Genomic DNA, 21,665 nt, shown 5'->3' with positions numbered 1-21,665 from the left:
GATAATTTTCCGAAAACCTTTACTTTGACGTGTTGCATACAATAACCAAATATATGGTTTGATTAGGAGACGGAGTTTTGGCTTGAATTCATAAAGGCTAAGCAAACAGTGATACCAAATTAGTAAAGCTGGGCTGATTTGTTTCCTACTAATGTTTGCCAATGCTTAGCTTCCTTAAATTTGGTAACGTTGACTATATTCGACAAACATTTGGTTTGCTACCAAACTTTGGCAAGATAATGCTTGGCCAAATCATAAGTATCCAATTTCGACTATGGCATCTACAAATATGTTGGCATTTATTTATAACCTTTTAGAAGCTTACCTTAAATATATCTACTTTCGTAAGTTATATTAAAATGTATAGCCATAAACTTTTTGAAGCATATATGCTTATAACTTCTTCCTAATTCTGTATAGTATTTGCTTGAATAAAAATTCTTCAATCTATGAGGTTGCCTTGAATCAATAGCATATCTCTTTTAGGAGATGGTTAACTTGTGATCTTCATGACCAGTGGAAGTTGATCCTAAGCTGAATCTACCAGTATCAGATGTCAAATGATGAGGATTTAGTGATCTGGTATTTGAATTGTAGTGAGAAATTCACTATCAAATCTATATACAAATGATTGATGAGAGATACCCCTAACCAGCCTTATAAATATATTTGGAAGGATAAAATCCCTAAAAAGATAAAAATATTCCTTGGCTTCTTGAACAAAATGCTGTTCATACTAAAGATAACATGATTAAGAGGAGATGGACATGTGATGGAACCTGTTACTTCTGTACTCAACCTGAGAGCTACATACAGCTTTTCTTTCTTTGCCCTATTGCTAAGGCAGTCCTGGATTTACTGGCTAACTAGTTAGGTACTAGAACTATTCCTTAGTTCCATATCTCAATACTATATCAGGATTGAATCTTTGGTGAGTATTGATAAACTTCTTTTACAATGGGTTTTGCAGCCATATGTTAGGCTATTTGGAAAGCCAAGAATAATGCATGTTTTGAGAAAAAAACTAATCTGTCATCCTAGTGATATCATTTTTTGTGCTTGCTCCTCACTAATTCTTTGGGCAGATCTTCTCAAAGATATAAGCAAGAAGGATTTGATCTATGCTGCCCACAACTTGCTGTAATCTATATCTCAGATGTTGGCTCAGCATCAGCCGCCCCAAGCCCCCCTGGTGGTCACCTTTTGCTTCTGCAAGGCGATGATCAGCTCGCCAATGACCAGGAGAATGAGGAGGAGGAAGAGTGATTGAGGCCCTATTTGTTTCAGCTAAAGATTATGGATTGTAATTCATAATTTGCAAGTTAAAATAAACAGACTCTCATCACAATCCATATTGTAACAAAGCAGCCCCTAGATTATAACAATTTAGCAATACAGGTTCTCCACCAGATTCTGCAGATTGTACAATTCAGTTTTTACCATCTAACTTCTTACAATCTAAAATCTACAATTTATTTTTCATAATTTACAGTTGAAACAAATAGGCTATGAATGCTTCTGTCGTTGTTATGGTTATCTAGATACTTTTGGTTATGCTCTGATCTGTTAGTGATGGTCTAACATTTATTTTGTATGTTTCTTGTCACGCTGTTGATGTTACTTTCATCCCTTCAGGGTGATCTTTTATCCTCTTGCTCCGTGTCTAAAGTTGTAAACTCTGTTTAGTGGGTGGATGATTCTGTTATTCTGATAATGGAAATGGGGTACCCGCTTTCGAATAACAAAATGTTTATACATTTACCGCGGTATGGAGAGAGAAGGTTATACCATAAGTTTTTCAAATGAATATTAATTTGAGAGGCCAGGGCTACCGATACATAGCAAACTGACATGTTCTTTGTGTTGTGGACGCGAAAATCCCAAGAGTCAAGTCTTGGATCAAGTCAGTTGTTTCTTATTTGTGAGTCCAACATTGTTGCATCCTTTGATTGCTTGTTTGCTTGATCGGAGTGTTAGGATCATCAACCCCACATAATCATTTTCTTCGTGTTCTCCAACTCAGGACTCATGCCGTATTGAGAAAGAAGGCTGGCAAATAAGGCGGCAAACAATCGGATGCATCAGCAGTTACATTGCCTCTCGCCAATCTTCAATAGATCTTTATGTGTGTTTGGTTCCTTGGCAGAAGTTTGCTTCACTTAGCTAGCTCGGCAAGGTTTTTCGTGGTAGTCACCAAAATCCTAGCTTTGCCCAATGCCCGGTAAGCCCGTCAGCGTGCGCAAAGGTTTTTCCCTTCCAAAGAGTGAGCGAAGGTTTTCCTTGGCGCATAGGCAAGCTTTGCCCGTTGTCGCAGCCATGTCTGTTCGCAATCTTTAATTTCATTGTTCTCTTCTTTCTCCGAGCTCACCAGCGAGATGATATGTTGATCTTCTCAACACGCAGGGTCGAACTCTTCCAAGGCCAAATCGAGCTTTTCTACTCCGGATTGGTGTCCTCCCCTCTCCCAGATTGTCAGATTGAGCTCCACTCCATTGGATTGGGCTATCCCAAGAACCGCATCACGATTTGGGCGAACCGTCCTTTAATTTCATCAAAAAGGACATGTTGGCCCGGCACGAGCACCTGGCCAGACTGACACGAGCAACGTGCCGTGTTGGACCTGTATGTGAGGCACGATGGACGGCTCGATATGATATAAAAAATGGGTCATATCTGGGTCACCCGACTCGTAATATAGCTCTGTTTTGCTTATTTTTAATTAGGTTAATCTGTTTTCTAATATAGCTCTACTTTGCTTTCTAAGTGAGGGACTCTCCTGTTTGGTAAAGCTTCAAACTAGTTTTTAAAATAGAATCAGTAGAAACCCTATCAAACGGTAATTTATAGTTTTCGGCTCTTAAAGTGATTTTATAAGAGTGATTACTAAAATGATATTAGATGTTGAGAACTGAAAAAATAACTTTCATTGATTTATTTTCCCCAAAAAATCGTTTTCTCCATAAAATTTATCTTAAAAACTCACTAGAGAATCACTTTTAGTCATATAATCACTTCCCTCTACAAATTTGAATGACATGTTAATATTGGAATTTATCTCTTTTAATTCCTAGGGGTATTTTGGGTGTGTTTGTTTTTCGTAATAACAGCGGTAGGTAATTTATACATATGTATCGGGATATTTTGCTTTTTTTTCTCTGATTAATGTGATAATTTTTAGATCTTTGAGAGCGAAAGAGAAGACTTCTTTTGTGAGACAATTACTGATATAATAGATGAAAGCAACAGTGTTGAAAAAAGAAATATTTACAGCAGTAATTTCTTTTACATCAGTATCACAAGTGCAGGCATGTCAGTGTCGATCACAATTGAGTACTAATATGCTTCCGCAACCTCAGAGACAGAGCACTACGCACTTCGGTGATAAATTTAGACATTTAGTAGACACACTTTATTCAGAAGCGGATGCACAAAACATAACGCACAACTTAGATTATTGGTCAGATTCATTAACCGCGTAAATAACATAATTGTAACCTAAAAAAATAAAGTCTATTGCTTGGTGAGAAAATGTTAAAAATGAGGAGCCAGCTTCCCTATGTACAAGCAAATCCAACTTCTGAAACATGAAATAGGTGATACTAGCTACCTGCAAATGATGGAATTTTACTTTGGCAAAAATACCGTCTGACAGCTCCACCAGGAAATCAGTCAACAAACTAAGCTGCTGCATCTCATCCTCACTGTTGAAATCTGCACAAAGAACAGTCGAAACTACTGCATCTCATCCTCGCTGTCGAAATCTGCACAATTAAACCGTTGAAACTACACTTCAAGTAATTGAAACGTCAACTAGGAGATGTTCGGAATCCCTGAGCGAGACATAGCCAAATGGCAAAGCGTTGGGGCCGCTCAGGACCCTTGGAGCGCATTGTCATCCAGGTGACACCTTAAGAACAATGTCCTGCTCCTGTAGTAACCTAAAACCGGCAGCGGTAAGAGTGTCGCGGGCCAAATTTTTCTACGGTATTTTGACGCAGCTGCAGAAGAACTGCAGTCGAAAGCTAGATTGTAGTCTAGAGAGCTCTCAATTTTTCTATTGTTCAGATTTCAGTAAAATCTCAGATATACCAACCAAGCAGGCTACTCCTCGGAAGAGATCGATCCACTCGTCGTCGCTTCGCCTTCCTTCGCACTGTTGAAACATGACAGAATAGCAAAAAATGTAAGATTCTACTATAAACAGCCACAAAATTGAAAATACCGGAGCATCAAACTCAATCCATTTAAAAGCAAAAAAGCACCCAACCTGAGGAACCTCCACACTGTTGCGGGGCCCAAAAGAGGAGAGCCGATGCAAGGTCAATTTGGGCTGCACACTGTTGATCCAACGACAGAAGATTGCCCTGCACGAGGAGCGACTATGGTCAACAAACTTTATGCATGGCCTTCTAATTTGGATCGCGCCAAGTATTTTCACAAAACCCCGCATCATGGTTCAAATATTTTAAAAATCCCTAAAATGGATCACGGTTATTAATCACAATCTAAATATTTTCACAAACCCCCCTAAATCATATCGATCTTTTCCAAACAAAAAAAAAACCTAACTGGAATGGAGATTATTATCCACGCCACTAATCTTCTCCAAATTAGATCCTAGTGTGCGGGTAGCGCATGGCGACGGCAGCCGCGCCAAAGAAAAGCTCGACGCCGATGAATGGGTGGCGCTCTGAGACAATGGCTGGTCGTTGGAGCTCTTGACGGTGACTAGACGGTCCCCTAACACATCGAAGAAGTGGCACCGACACAACGCGACCAACGGCTCCACCTCCAACCCGCTCGCCCCATCTGAGCACGCACGAATACGGCAATGGGAGCCGAAAATTTGGACGATAATCGATGTTTGCTTAATTGGATTTTTGCTCATTCGCGTCACTTTGTTATTTTGTGAGTTGAAAATGCCAACTGCTCTACAGTTTGCAGGTTTGAAGAAATAAAGAAACTACCGTCGATATGTAGCTTCTACTGTGTTAAGAAAAAGACCGGATAAATTTTATCGTGTTGCTAGAAAACATTTGCCGACACAGAAAAGAAAGCATGGTTAATATTGGTCTCGGTCGTCATATATATACTCCTATAAAATAGATGAGTTACGGTAGATCCGTACGATCATCATCGTATATCTTACACGATCAAACGGTCCACAATAAAAATTAGTCCCCCGACTCCTCCTCTCTCCTATAATATGAAAAGTCACAATCAATTAGCCAATTAATGATCAACCTATACCCCCACATGTTGTCCTTGATCGCATTCCTTGATTGCAAGATGCTCCCTTTCCTTCTATCACTCTATTTCAAAACTTAAATCAAAATAAATGATCATAGTATAATGAAAGGCCAAATCCAGTCAAAGGTGTGTCCTTTTTTTTCTCTTTCAAAACTACGACAAGATCTCCAACGATTATACTCACTTTCCTTCTCTTAGTCTATTTTCAACATTTGGCCACAGTCTTCGGTCCCTACTCTACACCGATTGACAAGCAACAATCTCAACTCCACTAACACGCCGATCACCTCTGCGGATGGACGTCAGCTAACTCCGCTCATCAGCTTGCACTCACCTTATTAACATCGGTCACCTCCATTCAGTGACAGATGCAAAGGAGCTAGGTAGGGGGAACTCATACACCTCTCTCCCCCTCCTCTTCTTTTTCCTCCTCATCCTCGTCTAAATCTTTCTCTTTTATTCTTCCTCTCTCTCATCCATAGCAAAAGTGAGTTGGGAGGGGTGGGGTGAGCTCAAGGGGTTCCACTTCCACTAGCAGTAGGAGGGGCTGGAGTCCCTAGCCCCGCTAGATTCGCTCTATCTCTGTTGATCAATGGTGACCATCTCTTAAACACTATCTATCTCCGTGTCACATGACCATCTAAATTCAATCAACGTGTATGCAAATCTTTTTTTTCTATGCTATTTTCTTTTACATTTTTCAAATTGCTATTTCTTAAATTGATTTTACGTGTATGAAATACGCGTGCAGTTGCTAGTCCTTTTGATGAGCTTGATGCATAGTCTATAGGGCTGGAAAAAAACTCGGGTTGAACGAACTACTAGAACTCAGCTTATGAGAGCTCGATTCAAGTTCAGCTCACTGGATTTATGAACCAAGCTTGAGCTTGACTCTATGCTCATGAGTAGAGGTGGGACTTAGACCATGCTTTTTTTTACTAACCTATGGCTAGATTGGCACGGTACAGTTCAAGCACGACACAACATAGAATCAAAAAGGACCGGCAGACCTAGCATGAGCACTGGACCGTGCTAGGCTTGTATGTGAGGCAGACTAAACGGTCCGATACAATATAAAAAATGAGCCGTGCCTAACCCGGCCTAGCACGTAAACAACGTGAGACGTAGCATGTAGCATTTCGACACATTTGTATCTTGTTAGCCTATACCTGACTGTGTACACCCGATCCACCTACCTCACCTACTGTGCCATCCAACGTATGAAAGAGAGTCCACAGCAGCGCCACTAGTGCAATACATGCTCCAAAGTCCGTGTGGCATGTGAGAGTGATAGAGGACTAAAAATAGTGGACTATACTCCCTCCAGCCATCTAAAGAAACAAAGACAAAGACAAATGGCTCCATCTTCACGGTTCCTTCCTTCGCAGTGCGCACGGCACAATCGCGCTGCCGTCGTGCTCCATGAAGCAACTGCACGCTAGCAGGATCCTAGATCTGTGTGTGTGCTGCAGACACCGAGCTCTGCGTCCTCTGCCTCCTCCTACGTCGCTCCAGCTCGTCTCGTTTACAGGCTGACTGCATGTGTCGTGTGGAGCCTGGATAAACATTGGATAGCACTGCACTGTACTGCACTGTACTGCATGCATTCTTTGACCAGGCTGCTGATCGATCTAACAAGTAGCTTGCTGGCTACTCTCTCGACAGCACGTAAGCGCTAGGTTACGCTTCAAGGTGTAGAACCCTTTTTTCCATGACCCACTGTGATCTAGTCTGACTGCATGTGGCGTGTAGCACCATCCCAATTTGACAATCGCAAACGAGGTAAAGTCCAATAGTGCAAATGTTTTTAAATCCTCTCTAGAAAAACAAGTCCGATGCAAATGTTTCATTGACACTCCATATAGCTTAACAACGATCGATATTCATGTTTGATGTTTCTGTCCCTGGATATTCTTGTGTTTGCGTACGCACATAGTTGTCTAGATCTAACAATTAAGAAGTGTATAGCACTTGCATTTTGACCAGTCAGCTGATCCATTCGACATGCGTTTTCCCCCTTCCACATGCGTTTTACCTTAACAATGAGTCAATGACGCGTGCATGCATCCGTAGAAAATCGTGTACTTGCGTACACTGGCGACGAGCCTCCCAATTAAGCCGACTTTGATTCGTTCTACATCAGATCAGATCGATGACGAGGATTCAATAGTGCAAATCGCCGTCTCAAACAAAGATCAAGAGTTGGGAAATCGTCTACTTAACTTAACAATTCCTACCGCATGATTCATAAAATAGCGTGTTGATGATAAGATTTGTTATTTATATTAGTTATTGCAGAGATGACTGGTTTAATAGGCGATTAGATAAATAGTACTGCGACCAGATGAACAGTACCACCGACCAAATAAATAGTGCTCGACCAGATGAATAGTGATTTCCGACCAGACAAATGGTTTTGTGCCTTCCACCTTGCATCAATAATTCAATGGGTGGATAATGAGGTAGAGATAATTCATACGGATACTTCGGCCTATGTTGCTTTGGCTGATGCTTTAGTCGATTGGAGATAGGGCAATTCTGAGTGCTTGCTGGGTCATGATTTTTCATATTATGATTTTCTTAGTGTCTCCAATGATGGATTTGTAGCCGTGGTTGTAAAGCCGACTTGTGATAATCGGCTCGATGGCATGATGTATCATTGATTAGAGATAGAAATTTAGAATGGTTGCACAAGCGTATGGAGCAATATCGGTCAGATAAGAACGATATTTGTGAGGCTATTGAAGATTTAGATGAGTTAGATAAGTTAGGTCAAGGTTTTTCATCGGCCGATCTATTAGAAGAAGTTGATATAGGTGGTGTTAGTATTTCAAGGCCGACGTTTGTAAATAAGAATACGGAAGCCGATTCTAAGGCTAAAATAATCGAGTTGCTTAAAGAGTACATTGATTGTTTTGCTTAGAAATATCACGAGATGTTGGGACTTGACCGAAGGTTAGTAGAACATCGGTTGCCTATCAAAACAGGATTTAGGCCTTATAAACAACCCCTTAGAAGGTTTAATCCTAATATGTATGATCGGATCAAGGAAGAAATAGACCGGTTGTTGAAAGCGAGATTTATTAGACCATGCAGATACGTTGATTGGATTTCAAACATCGTCCCGGTGGAGAAGAAGAGTAGCGGTAAGTTACGAGTTTGCATTGATTTTTAGATATTTGAATAAAGCTACTCCTAAAGATGAATATCCTATGCCTATAGCCGATATGTTAATCAACGATGCTTCAGTACATAGAATAATTAGTTTTCTTGATGGTAATGTTGATTATAATCAAATTTTTATGGTCGAGGAAGATATGTCTAAAACAGTTTTTCGTTGTTCTGGTTTTGTTGGTTTATTTGAGTGGATGGTTATGACATTTGGGTTGAAAAATACCGGTGCTACTTATCAAAGGGCTATGAATTTAATTTTTCATGATTTGCTTGGTGTCATATTAGAAGTATGTATTGATGACATAGTTGTTAAATCGGATGGTAATAATTCTCATTTAGCCAATTTACATTTAGCATTTGAAAGGATGTGTCGGTATGGTCTGAAAATGAATCCACTCAAATGTGTTTTTGGTGTGTCTGCTGTGAAATTTTTAGATTTTATTATACATGAGAAAGGTATAGAGATAGATTGTAATAAAATAAAAGCTATTCAAAAGGTTCAGATGCCTACTTATAAAAGGGATATGCAAAAATTTCTTGGTAAGGTGAATTACCTGAGAAGATTTATATCAAACTTGTCCGGGAAAATCAGTGTTTTTTCAACTATATTTCAGTTGAAAAATGAGAGCGAATTTACTTAGGGGTAGAGTAGCAGCGTGCATTTGATGATATTAAGAAATATTTGTCTACTCCTCCGGTGCTTCGGTGCCTAAAGCCGGATTGCCTTTTCGGCTATATAATGTTGCGGGAGATAATGTGATTGGTGTTGTTTTGGTATAAGAAGTTGATGGTAAAGAACATGCAATTGCTTATTTGAACCGACGTCTTTTAGAAGCGGAGATAAGGTATGTCTTTATTGAAAAATTATGCTTATCGCTATATTATACTTGCACAAAAATTATTGAAAAAAAATTGAGGAATATCCCAGGAGATCGCATGAAGTTCTATCGGAGGCTTTGTGGGCACATCGTATATCTAAACATGATCCCAATAAATTAACGTTGTATGAACTTGTTTATGGACAAGAAATTGTTTTACCTGTTGAAGTGAATCTTAATGCTTTGAGATTGGCCGAGCAGAATAACCTGTGGGCTGTAGATTATTATGATCTAATGATGGACAGGATTGATGAAGTGATGGATGAAAGGTTGAAGGCTTTGAGAGAGATCAAGAAAGACAAGTTGAGAGTAACCAAAGCCTACAACAGGAAGGTAAATCAAAGTCATTTCAGATTAGTGATCTTGTGTGAAAGAATATTTTGCCTATAGGAAAGGTTAACAAATTTGGCAAATGTTTTCTGAGTTGGGAAGGCCCATACATAATTGTAAGTATTGTCTCTAAAAATTCTTATGTACTAGAAAGTTTGTAAGAAGAGAAACTGTCTAAAGCTATTAATGGATGATACTTGAAGAAATTTTATCCTAGTGTATGGCAAGATGCTTAGGAGAAATATGGCTGATGTATTGGTTACCATCGTCCTAAGGGGTATTCATAGTCGATGTCTTGATCATCATACTAAAAAAGGTAGAAGGGAGATGATATGTTTTTCGGTGAGCAAGCTTCACCAAAAAACAGGAGGCATATGTTGATGATAAGATTTTTGATATTTATAGTGGCCATTGCAGCGACAACTGATTTAATGGGTAACCAGATGAATAGTATCATGACCAGATGAACAATACCACGACCAAATAAACAGTACCACGACCCGATGAATAATAACACGACCGGATGAACAGTGCCAACCAGGCAAATAGTGCTTGACCAGGTGAACAGTTATTTTCGACCAATAAATAGTAACTTCCGACCAACAAACAATAACTTTTGACCAGTGAACAGTAGTTTCCGACCAGTGAATAGTGATTTTAGACCAGTGAACACGATCAGTGGTCATGATCAATGACGAGGCAACCAGTGATTATGGTTTTTTTCTTGCAGTTGGTCTCTGGACAGATGAAAGAGTTGGTTGAATCTAAGAAGGCCGAACTACATTAAAACGTATTCGGTAGATATATGAGAGTTTTACATGTTCAAATAGGAAATATATGTTTGTTATAGAAAGTTTAGAGATCAGGTAGGCGTAGCTGAATCATATATGTAAGTCTTGTTCGGTTTGAATTAGGAGTCATGATCTCTTACGGCTAAGACATGCTGCCCTTTAAGTATGAGAGGGTCATGGCCGATTGAGGACATCAACCAATCCATCAAACACAATTTACATTATCTTTCGTCTTTTGCATAGCTCATGTAGTCACGTTCTCTCTTCCCATCTATATTGCTTCATATATATATATATATATGTACACACCAGATCGTAGAATTTTCCCTTCACAAGGCTAAAGGCAAGCCTTGAATGGCTAAAGGTGCGCACGAGGATCACGCCTCATTTTGTTTTAAGAAGAAAAACAGGACTACTTGGGCCCTGCATTGCATCATTGCTAACGATGGCCACCTTCTTTGTTTTAAGAAATAAAACAGGATCAGTACCTCCCACTAGTTCACGTACTCGTGGAGGAGGAGGAGGAGAAGGATACCCGGGCGTACGTGAACTAGTGGGAGGTACTGATCCTGTTTTATTTCTTAAAACAAAGAAGGTGGCCATCGTTAGCAATGATGCAATGCAGGGCCCAAGTAGTCCTGTTTTTCTTCTTAAAACAAAATGAGGCGTGAACTAGTGGGAGGTACTGATCCTGTTTTATTTCTTAAAACAAAGAAGGTGGCCATCGTTAGCAATGATGCAATGCAGGGCCCAAGTAGTCCTGTTTTTCTTCTTAAAACAAAATGAGGCGTGATCCTCGTGCACACCTTTAGCCATTCAAGGCTTGCCTTTAGCCTTGTGAAGGGAAAATTCTACGATCTGGTGTGTACCTATCGTCTATCTTCATTTTATTCATTTATAGTGTGATTCGTACTAAAAAATTAGGTAAAAAAATATAAGAAAATCATCAGATGATGATAATGGTGGACAGCCGTGACAGAGAGTTCTTACCTATAGGTCGCGTCTGCAACACTACAAGTAGCGCCACGGCCATCAGTTAGCTAGCAACGCTTCGAGACATTGATCCCCCAGCACAAGCTCATGGCAGCCATGCAAGTACCACGATCAATGCGGATCCTTCTCCTCCTCCTCCTCTCACCGCTCCTCCGCCTCGCTTGCGCCAGCCCTCCGCCGGAGCCGGTGGCCTGCACGCGCGGCACGTCCGACTGCACGGTCACCAACGTGTACGGCTCCTTCCCGGACCGCACCATCTGCCGCGCGGCCAACGTCACGTTCCCGCGCACAGAGCAGGAGCTCGTCGCGGCCGTGGCGGCGGCGGCCGCGGCCAAGCGCAAGGTCAAGGTCGCCACCCGCCACTCCCACAGCTTCCCCAAGCTGGCCTGCCCCGGCGGCCGCGACGGCACGATCATCAGCACCGAAAAGCTGAACCGGGCCGTGAGCATCGACACCCAGAGGAGGCTCCTGACGGTGGAGAGCGGCATGTTGCTCAGGGACCTGATCCGGGTCGCCGGCGACGCGGGGCTGTCGCTGCCGCACTCGCCGTACTGGTACGGCATCACCATCGGCGGCCTCTTGGCGACCGGCGCGCACGGGAGCTCGCTGTGGGGCAAGGGCAGCGCCGTGCACGAGTACGTCGTCGGGCTGAGGATCGTGACACCGGCGCCGGCCAGCCAGGGGTTCGCCGTGGTCAGGGAGCTCGGCGCCGACCACCCGGACCTTGACGCGGCCAAGGTCTCCCTCGGCGTCCTCGGCGTCATCTCTCAGGTAGTACTCCGTACGTACTAGCAGTAGCTTTGGTCGGTCGAGATTGATCCCTGCATGCACAAATGTGTACTGTGAATGTTAACTGCCGCATATACGCATGTCGTACCATGCATGCATCCATGAAGCTTGATTAGCTAACCGCTCCCTGCCTTGAAGTAAAAGATAAGTTTGATTGACAATTACCATGCTTATTTATGGAGTATAGAACCTAATGCGTTGACATCAAAAATGTTTTTGCGAGATGTACACACCAAGAAGATCATTGGAGATCACAAATGGGTTCATGTGCATGCAGGTCACTCTGGCGTTGCAGCCGCTGTTCAAGCGGTCGGTGAAGTTCGTGACGCGCGACGACTCGGACATGGCGGAGAAGCTGGCCGTGTGGGGCGGCCTCCACGAGTTCGGCGACGTGGCGTGGCTGCCGCGGCAGGGCAAGGCCATCTACCGCGAGGACGACCGCGTGGACGTCTCGTCGCCGGGCAACGGCCTCAACAACTACATCGGCTTCCGGTCGCAGCCGACGCTGGGGCTCATCACCGCCAGAATCGCAGGTGATGCATGCATGCATGCATGTCGACGTGCTAGATGCATATCCACTGTATGTTAACTGTGTGCACGCATATATATGGATGGATGCAGAGGAGCGGCTAGAGGAGAACGGCACCGACATCGCGCGGTGCCTGGCAGCGCGGCTGCCGGCGGCGACGTTCGAGCTGCAGGCGTACGGCTTCACCAACGACGGCGTCTTCTTCACGGGGTACCCGGTGGTGGGGTTCCAGCACCGCATCCAGGCGTCCGGCTCGTGCATCAACAGCCCGGAAGACGGGCTGCTCTCCTCCTGCACATGGGACCCGCGCATCCGGGGCCCTTTCTTCTACAACTCCGGCTTCAGCATCGCGCTCTCCAAGGTGCCGGCGTTCGTCGCCGACATGCAGAGGCTGCGCGACCTCAAGCCGCGCGCGTTCTGCGCGATGGACGCCAAGATGGGCGTGCTCATGCGTTACGTCAAGGCCTCCTCCGCGTATCTCGGCAAGGCGGAGGACTCACTCGACTTCGACGTCACCTACTACCGGAGTTACACCGAGGGCGCGCCGCGCGCGCACGCCGACGTGTTCGACGAGCTCGAGCAGATGGCGTTGCGCAAGTACGGCGCCGTCCCGCACTGGGGCAAGAACCGCAACTTCGCCTTCGACGGCGCCATCGCCAAGTACCCCAAGGCCGGCGAGTTCCTCAAGGTGAAGGACAGGTACGACCCGGATGGGATCTTCTCCAGCGAGTGGAGCGACCAAGTGCTCGGCATCAGGGGCAGCCCCAACATCGTGGAGAAGGGCTGCGCCATCGAAGGGCTCTGCGTCTGCTCCGACGACTCGCACTGCGCGCCGGAGCAGGGCTACTTCTGCCAGCCGGGGAAGGTGTACACGGAGGCCAGGGTCTGTGCGTTCGACGGCTCCCGCCTCGCCGACGAAATGTGAAACCAATCCAAGTTGGGTGCACTGTAGAAATTGATCTCTGCACTTTGGCCCTGTTTGGAATAGCGCCATGAATGTTGAACGTTGGTGGCGTGTTGGTTTGATGTGAACTGATAGCGATGCAGACTCGGATACGATATGTGTGTATTGTATTGTGTTTGGTTGATATATCGATCGTTGGTTTGAAAGCAATTGAACGGCATTGGTTTGTCAAAGATTGAGTTTTTGGCTGATTTTCGTTGTTACTCTCAATGAAGATTCTTGGGTCACATTTCCAGGTGGTGGTTTGTCAAAGATAGACTTTTAGGGCACAAGAGTTTCTGTCCATGGGTCACATTTCCATGTGGTGGTTGAGTACGTGCTCGATGTTCATCCTTTAGAATTATTATTATTATTTACTTTTACAGGACGTGGGAGTGGGGCAACTTAGGAGTTTCTAACTTCTTGTCAAAAATCTAAAAATAGATAATATATGATATCGTATTTATCAAAATAGATAATATATCGTGTATTTACAAATTTAGTATTCATATTCGTATTTATCAAAGCATGCATTTGCTGGTGATGGCCAATAGAACAGGGAACCCTCTATTTTTTATATCAACAGTAGCCCCCATGCTCCCCTCGGGATGTGAGAGACTAAGTGGTTTTGTCACATGATCTTGGTCTAGTCTATTCATACCACTTGGGTTCCAGGTGAACATAAGTTTCAGCCCAAGGGGTGGTCATCGACGCCGGCCCCCTCACATGGTTGGCTCAAGAAACCGCTTCCTGAGGGGAGATTAAACATCCACATAGAAAGAGAAAAAATATGCAAGTGAGAGAGAATCGTGGGAGAGAGAAATATTAACTGCCACTTGACCCGAGAGAATTTTGGTTCCCCATGCGTGACCCTTCAAATTTCAAAACGGGTGAACTTCGCGACAGTTGGGATATTGCGCCATCCCTACAAATTGGAAAGCCAAAGATTTCCCATGACCTTTCTCCAATCTCTCCTAGCCTTCACGCCTTCGCACCCAGAGCTCCTGTTTCTATCGTCGTTCGTGCTTCTGCTGCCCCCTCTGCCGTATTCTAATGGCGTCGCGCACGGGCAAAAAGCAGACTTTCCAAAGTCCAAGTGTAACACGGGGACGATGAAGAAAAAGTGTGACAACCATCAGCTCCCTCGTCACCTGTCTTTGGGGTACCGTCTTGGGGAGTACGTCCATGCTCCCTGTGAGGGGGAAATCTTGATGTTTGTTTCCTTCTTCTTGGCTAGCCTCATTCCTTCCTTTTTTGAGTTCTTCACCACCGTCATTTCCTTCTACTATATATGCCACCTAAATCTCAACCTCTATTCCATCATGTTAAGCATCTTTGCTCATATGTGCGAGAATTTTATTGGGGTCAAGCCGTGCCTCGACCTCTTTAGGTTTTTCTATATGGCCAGGTAATAGACCGGACCAGCCACCGGGAGCTACGGATTTCACCTCCGCGACAGCGTCATAGGCTCCTACCTCGAGATGGGCCTTAAGTCATCGTGGTCGGGCTAGAAAGAAGAATGGTTCTATCTTGCGATAGAAGATTCTTTGGACAACATTCGCATTCCGAGCCAACCAACGCAGACCACCAAGCATTGGGGAGTGCTCCTCCGGCAACTTCAGAGCTGCTGGTTCTCGCGGCATGGGTTAAGCGGCTTGCGGATGCCGAGCAGTCGAGGTCAGATGTTGTTTGCAACTACATCAAACGCATGTTGTGCCCTTTGCAGAGGAGAGCACATCTGGCATACAAGTACATCGGGAGCGATGACGTCACCCGGGAGATCTCCGTAGGTAATACCGCAGCCGCATCCTTAGCGTTTTTTGCTTTAGTCATGCAGCATCTTAACTACCACCCTCTTACCCATGGGCTGGAAGACTATAGGAAAGAGATTCCGGGGCGGGAAGAGTGAGCTAAATAAGGACTTCTGAAGAAGAACTTGTTACCCTTTAATAAATGCGAAAATATTATGCCAGACCAATGGACGAAGTTTGTTAGGCAGAAGACCACAGCTAAAGTCAAGCACCTTGTGAAGAAGAACAAATACCACCATCACCCGGACTCGTCTGGGTACGCCTCCAAAATTTCTGAATGGAGAGGTAAGAAGAAGAGGCTTCGTGTGCTAGGAAACCTAACCCATTGGAAATTGTGATGAGCAAAGCTGGAACTCGATCTACACTCGGTTAGAATGAACCAAGTCTGGGGACTTAGGCTTTAAAAGCCCTGAGATCATGGAAGTGACCTAGACCATCCAAGAGATTTCTAACGAAGGGTCTTTAGAGCCTGATAGAGAGAATGACCTACTTACCAAGGTCTTGGGGAGCAAGGAACACTTGTGTTACATTCGAGGCATCGTATCAAAAGTGGGCTGGAAGCATTGGTTCTCAGACGCTGTGGGCCAATACAAGACCTATAATAGACATAAGAAGACCCTAGCGGAAGAGATACAGAAATAGATTAAGGTCCAATTCATAAATATATAGAAGGAAAAGGAGAAAGAAAGTGCGACATTAATGATGATAGAGCAACCAATCAGTCTAGGCTTTCAGAGCAGCGTTGAATCCACTCAAGCTAATAACCAGAGATATCATGTGGATGATATCATAAAGGCTACCCCTTGCATGCTACATGTTTCGGTCAGCAAGGGAGACTTCACTATCGAGGCAGCCACAGCGCAGGCCATTCCAGGTCGTGTGTTTCACAATCAAGACATTCCGGCCGGTTACGTAAGTATACAAGTGGACTCAGTACGACCACTTTTCATGAAGTACAAGCTAGACATCAGCACACCTGAGAGTATCAAGATTCTCGATAAGGCTGTTGGCAACTTCATTTTGTGGCCCAGATGAGATATTATATTCAGACATCAGCAGTCACAATCGTCATTATTACGGCCGTCCCCGCGCCCAGCATCTCTGCCTCAGGCACCTTTGTCCCAGCGCCAAACCTCTCCGTCTTAGACACCTTTGCCCCCGCGCCCAGTCCCAATGCCCCAGGCATCTTCGCATCGTGCTTCAGCGTTTGCGACTCTGGCACCTTCACCTGAGAATCGGAGAGTCCCTATCATAGTTATCCCATACAAAAAGACTCTAACATCTCCGGTGAAGAGGTGGCTTCTGTCCTCCAAAGCAAAGGCATCATCCGCTCTGGAATCTCCAGCGAAGGGTGATCTAGCGAAACAGGACGACAAAACATTAAGTACTTCTCAATTGGTTTTCTTGCCTATACTAGATGTTCCTAAGAAATATGAAAATAGCAAGCTATTTTTATCATTGTTTCAACTCAAAAAAGGTCTATAGGAGATGAGAAGATTCCACGAGTGATATATGAGGGCATGTCGTGTGGGGTTCTCCATAATCACTGCTACTATCCCCGCTAACGTTTTTCTAAGCGGAGACTCATATATTATGGTGGATTTTAAGGACATACATGTTTTGTTCCGCCTCGACAAATTCGACATCAATCTCATAAGCATGTGATGCCTATAACATTTTTCTAAGCATTTGGTCCGATATTGAAATGTCCAATTGTAAGATAGGTTGCAGTTTGTTTCTCAACATATGTTACTGGCAGCAAAACTAAACGGTGCCCAATCTTTTGGCGAGCTGTATGATATGACTGCGTAAACTAAGGTCATGAACATTGGGTAATCTGCAGTTGCAGATAGTATCTGGCTCTACGCTAGCAATATCTTCTTGTTGGCATGCCATTGCTGAGGGACGACAGAGACGAAAGTACAAAGTTCTCAGCGCAACTCATCGATGAAATGGTATCCTTGTGCGAAGGAGCTCATGCTCCGGCAAGGTGTTTGCGCATGGTCGGGGGTTCAAGTCTTAGCTCTCGCATGCGACCGGACCAGTGATAAATAATTAAATCTTTAATAAAAGAAAAGGTATCCTTGTCTAGTGCTGAAGTTTGAGACAGACTGGGAGCCGACATGGAACAAGAACAAGACAGACAGTTTGCAGCAATTAAGAAACTAGTCCAAGTGCAGATTAGGCTGAGATGTTGGCGAATTCGGGCTCTCTTTCTTTGACACGGGACCGTCTTCCGTTCGGAGGGAGGCGGCGCTTGTAACATTTTCAAAAGAAGGAAAACTTTTTTCCTTCGCGAAAATGAACTAGAATGAATGGAGCTTGCTCGGTTTCATGGTGAGGACTGAGGAGAAGTCCAAACTCCAAACTCGTTGGTGGCCAAGTTCTGCAGTTTTTTTGCTCACAGAAGTGGCGAAATACAGCTGACGGGGGAGCTCGACCAAAATCTCTTGCCTTGGCGCTCCCACACTGTCATGTCACGTACCCATCCAACTCGTACCAACTCTCAGGTTTCCACTCGAGTCACACTCCAACCGACACGACACGACGCGACGCCTAGCTAAAGCAGCAACGCTACTGGCCCGACCGATCTGGCACGCTTCAGTACTTGGCCGTGCCGGCGAAGAATGCGAGCGCGCCGACGAGCGGCGCGTTGATGTACGTGGCGGGCTCCGACTGCCCGTAGCTGTCGCGGTCGTCGGCGAAGGCGTCGCGCGCGTCGGGCCCTCCCACCACGGCGCCCACCAGCACGTTGGCGTCGGGCGCGCCCGAGTGCAGGTACCTGAACCCCTCCTCGCACCCGATGCGCCCCGGGTGCGCGCGCACCGACGGCATGGACGCGCCGCGGTGGTGCACGCGCCGCGGGTACCGCGCGCCGAACCCCACCATGTACGACATCCCCGCCGGGTTCTTCCCCAGGATGTAATCCACCTGCCGCTTCGCCAGCGCGATGAGCTCGCCCGGGGAGACGTCCTTGGCGCCGCAGACCACCGACGAGCCGCTGGACCGGAGGTACTTGGCGTAGGCCAGCAGCAGGAACGTCGCCGTCGTCACGTACTGCATGTTGCTCGCGCCTTCCTTGTAGACGAGCCCGCCCGGCGTGTACTGGCCCGACTGGAAGCTGCTCGTGCCAGGCACCAGCGAGCAGATGTAGTTGTCTGAGTGAGCCTTGTACAGCTGCAGCCCCTGCAGCTTCTTCCTCAGGAACCCCTGAAAGACATTCATTCCATTCGCCTGAGTTTGCCTCGGATTTCGGAAGTGCATTGGTCGCCGGCGGGGAGCTGTGGAGGTGGAGAAAAGAGGAGTGCGTGTACCTTGGAGAGGAGGACCTTGGTGCCCACCCGCTTGTCGTCCCAGCTGAAGGAGTAGTCGTCGTCGCCGGCGCCCAGCTGCATGCCGTTCACCTGCACGTACGACATGAACGATACGTTGTTCGACGCGCGGTGCAGCCACGACGCGGCCCACAGAAGCTCGTCCTGCATCATAGATATGCATTGACAATTTGCCATGGTGAGCAATGTCAAGCCAAGTTTAACTGTAAGAAACAGAGGTGAGCAGAGCACGTACGTGGTAGCCGGAGTAGGAGCAGTAGAAAGGGCACACGAACGCGCTCAGCGAATCGCTGTACGACCCGCGGTGCCGGTCCGCGAAGTTGAACACCTTCATGGCGGCGTGGAGCAGCCTGGACGAGTAGGCCGGGTCGGCGCGGCGGAAGACGATGGCGGACGCGGCGAGCGCGGCGGCCGTCTCGGCGGCGACGTCGGAACCGGGCTTGTCCTTGGTGACGGCGTAGACGCTGCGCGGCGTGTCCATGTCCTCGGGGCGCTCCCAGCACCGGTGGTCCTGGTTCGGGTCCGCGACCTGGACGTAGAGCGTGTCCGGCGTGGACGTGGCGGCCTTGAGGAGGTAGTCGGCACCCCAGCGCACGGCGGCCCTGGCGTGTGGCAGCTCGGCGCCCATGAACTTGCCGAAGTCGACGACGCTCCACGCCAGCATCGTGGTGGTGAACGCCATCGGCAGGCCGAACTTGACGTTGTCGCCGGCGTCGTAGTACCCGCCGACCAGATCCACCTGGAAGCAAGAAATCTCTTCGTGTCACTCACAGAGACGACACGAACGCGCGCGTGACAACGTTAAAAAAACACACAGAGGAGCGTACGCAACGCACATTGTACTGGGCGCCGTCCCTGAGGCCGGAGTCGCCGCGCCAGGGCATGCGGTTGCCGGGCGGCAGCTTGCCGGAGCGCTGACCCTCGAAGAAGATGATGGACTTGGCGAGCGCGTCGGCGTAGTTGAACGCCGCGGCCAAGCTCGGAGCGAAGAGCAGCAGCTGAAGCATGGCTGCAAGCACGCACAAGCTGTGTCTGCTGCTGCTCTTTGGCTCCATTGCTCGGCCAAGTGACAGTTGGTTAGTGTGTCTCGTGAGCGGAGCGGAGCAGAGCAGAGGAGAGTGTGAGACTGTGAGAGTGAGACACAGTTGGCTATTTGCAGACGAGGCGAGAGAGACGGTTAAGTTGGTTGGAATCCAGATTTTGTGTCTGCGCGTACCGGTATCAGCTGCGAGAAACGGGGAAGCTGGGGGACACGATTCACAGGAGTTCAGTGGAAAAGGTGCAAAAGAGATCCAAGTGTCCAAATTTTGACCAGAGTGGCTTTTGGCTTTGGGATTGTTCGAGCATCAATATTTTTTTCACCCTGAAAATAGGCCTCGTGATTGCATTATTTGAGCAAATGTTTCCCTGAATATCGAGGTTCACACTTTGAGAGTCAACTTAAAATGGCATGGAATGTTTCCCCTTGTCTTTATGTGCAACAAACAGACCATTATAAAGCCATTTCTAAATATTTTTGCTTTATTTCGTTTTCTTTCTGATTCTCTTTTCTGTTCTTATTTTTTATTTTTTCTTATCTAAGACCGGTTTAAACCTTCCAATACCACTAAGTGAAATGCTTCGCGTACAACCATCTGAGTATAACTGAGGTACAAACGTGCATTTAAACAATCTGATACATCCATGAGCTTCCATCCAACTGATTTCAACGTCCTAAGTTGTAAGAAAATGGTTGTAGTGTAGCAGTAACCAACAGGTAACCAAGGGTGTGTTTAAACCTTTGCTGCAGCTTACTTTGTCTGGGCAAGTTTTGGCGTGTTTGGATCATCTTGCCGACGCCTCGTTGTATGTGTTCGCCGTGCCAACGTGAGAGAGCAAAAATCGCTCTCCGACGCTGGTAAGGCTCGCCTTGGACAGCAAAAATCGCTCTAGGACGCTGGCAAGGCTCGCCTTGCCGAGTGATGAGGCGAGTGGGCAACGGATCCAAACGGCCCCCAATTCTGGCCGGCCTGAACCTCCGGAGAGCCAAAGGCGGAGGCATAGGAATTGGCCGGTGCGGCGCAAAGCAAAAGGAAGAGCAAAAGCAGTGGAGAGCGTAGGATGCGGCTGCGGACATGGGTACTAGGCTCTCGGCGACCGGTCGGCTTTTTCAAAGCAAAAGCAGGCACATGCATCATGCATGCTTCTCTCTCTCTCTCTCTCTCTCTCTCTCTCTCTCTCTCTCTCTCTCTCTCTTCGTTCAAGGCGGAGGCAGTGAAGGCGTGAAGCCATGCCTCTGCCCTCTCTCTCTCTCGGAGTGATGGATGGATGCTGCCTTTTTCTTGTGCTCTCACGCGCCGTTCAGGCACCTTGGGCCTGCCTACGACTAATGATGCCCCCAGCTTGCGTGCATGTCTCCAGCATTGCTTCATCAAGTGCATTGTAAAATCACAATGCGTACTAGCATACCCGGCAAGCAGAAGCGGGCGCTCTCTGGAGCATCCTGTCTATATATTCGTAGCTGCCTCGTCAAATGAAAAAACAGAGCTCGAGGCAGGCACGGGCAGAAATACATATGAAAATTTTGTTCCCTTCAATCAGAAAGAGAAAAACAATCTGTCTAGGCATGAGACCCGTGCTTGTCACCTTGCGAGGACGCCGCTTTCCTCCTGTCCGACACGACCGGCGCCATTGGCATTGGGTCCAAGCAAATCACGGGGCGCGACCGCGATGCATGCACGCTCTGACGCTCTTCCCTCGCGATGCATGCGAGAGAAGAAACCAAGAGCTGAACACACAGTTAAAAATGATGCTGCTGTTAATCAGGTAATGTGGCTGGACGTACGGCATACTTATTACGGCTCAA

General features: G+C 46.3%; 2 protein-coding genes across 2 annotated transcripts; one reads left to right on the top strand and one right to left on the bottom strand.

The window, feature by feature from the left end:
* The first annotated feature begins 11,442 nt into the window (after nucleotides 1-11,442).
* LOC133899656 (probable L-gulonolactone oxidase 4) lies at nucleotides 11,443-13,871 on the top strand. The gene is made up of 3 exons (XM_062340686.1): nucleotides 11,443-12,187; nucleotides 12,483-12,738; nucleotides 12,827-13,871. Exons 1-3 carry the CDS (start codon nucleotides 11,504-11,506, stop codon nucleotides 13,657-13,659), a joined length of 1,773 nt encoding a protein of 590 aa, XP_062196670.1. The 5' UTR covers nucleotides 11,443-11,503; the 3' UTR covers nucleotides 13,660-13,871.
* Nucleotides 13,872-17,813: 3,942 nt separating this feature from the next.
* LOC133899150 (endoglucanase 19-like) lies at nucleotides 17,814-20,011 on the bottom strand. Its single transcript, XM_062340106.1, has 4 exons — nucleotides 19,657-20,011; nucleotides 19,056-19,559; nucleotides 18,803-18,964; nucleotides 17,814-18,698 (listed from the first exon to the last, which is right to left on the bottom strand). Exons 1-4 carry the CDS (start codon nucleotides 19,873-19,875, stop codon nucleotides 18,090-18,092), a joined length of 1,494 nt encoding a protein of 497 aa, XP_062196090.1. The 5' UTR covers nucleotides 19,876-20,011; the 3' UTR covers nucleotides 17,814-18,089.
* Nucleotides 20,012-21,665: the final 1,654 nt, after the last annotated feature.

The sequence above is a fragment of the Phragmites australis genome, chromosome 18 (assembly GCF_958298935.1).
Source record: "Phragmites australis chromosome 18, lpPhrAust1.1, whole genome shotgun sequence".
Classification (NCBI taxonomy): Eukaryota; Viridiplantae; Streptophyta; class Magnoliopsida; order Poales; family Poaceae; genus Phragmites; species Phragmites australis.
The sequence above is the reverse complement of the archived record's forward strand: the minus strand, read 5'-3'. Positions and strand labels throughout refer to the sequence as shown.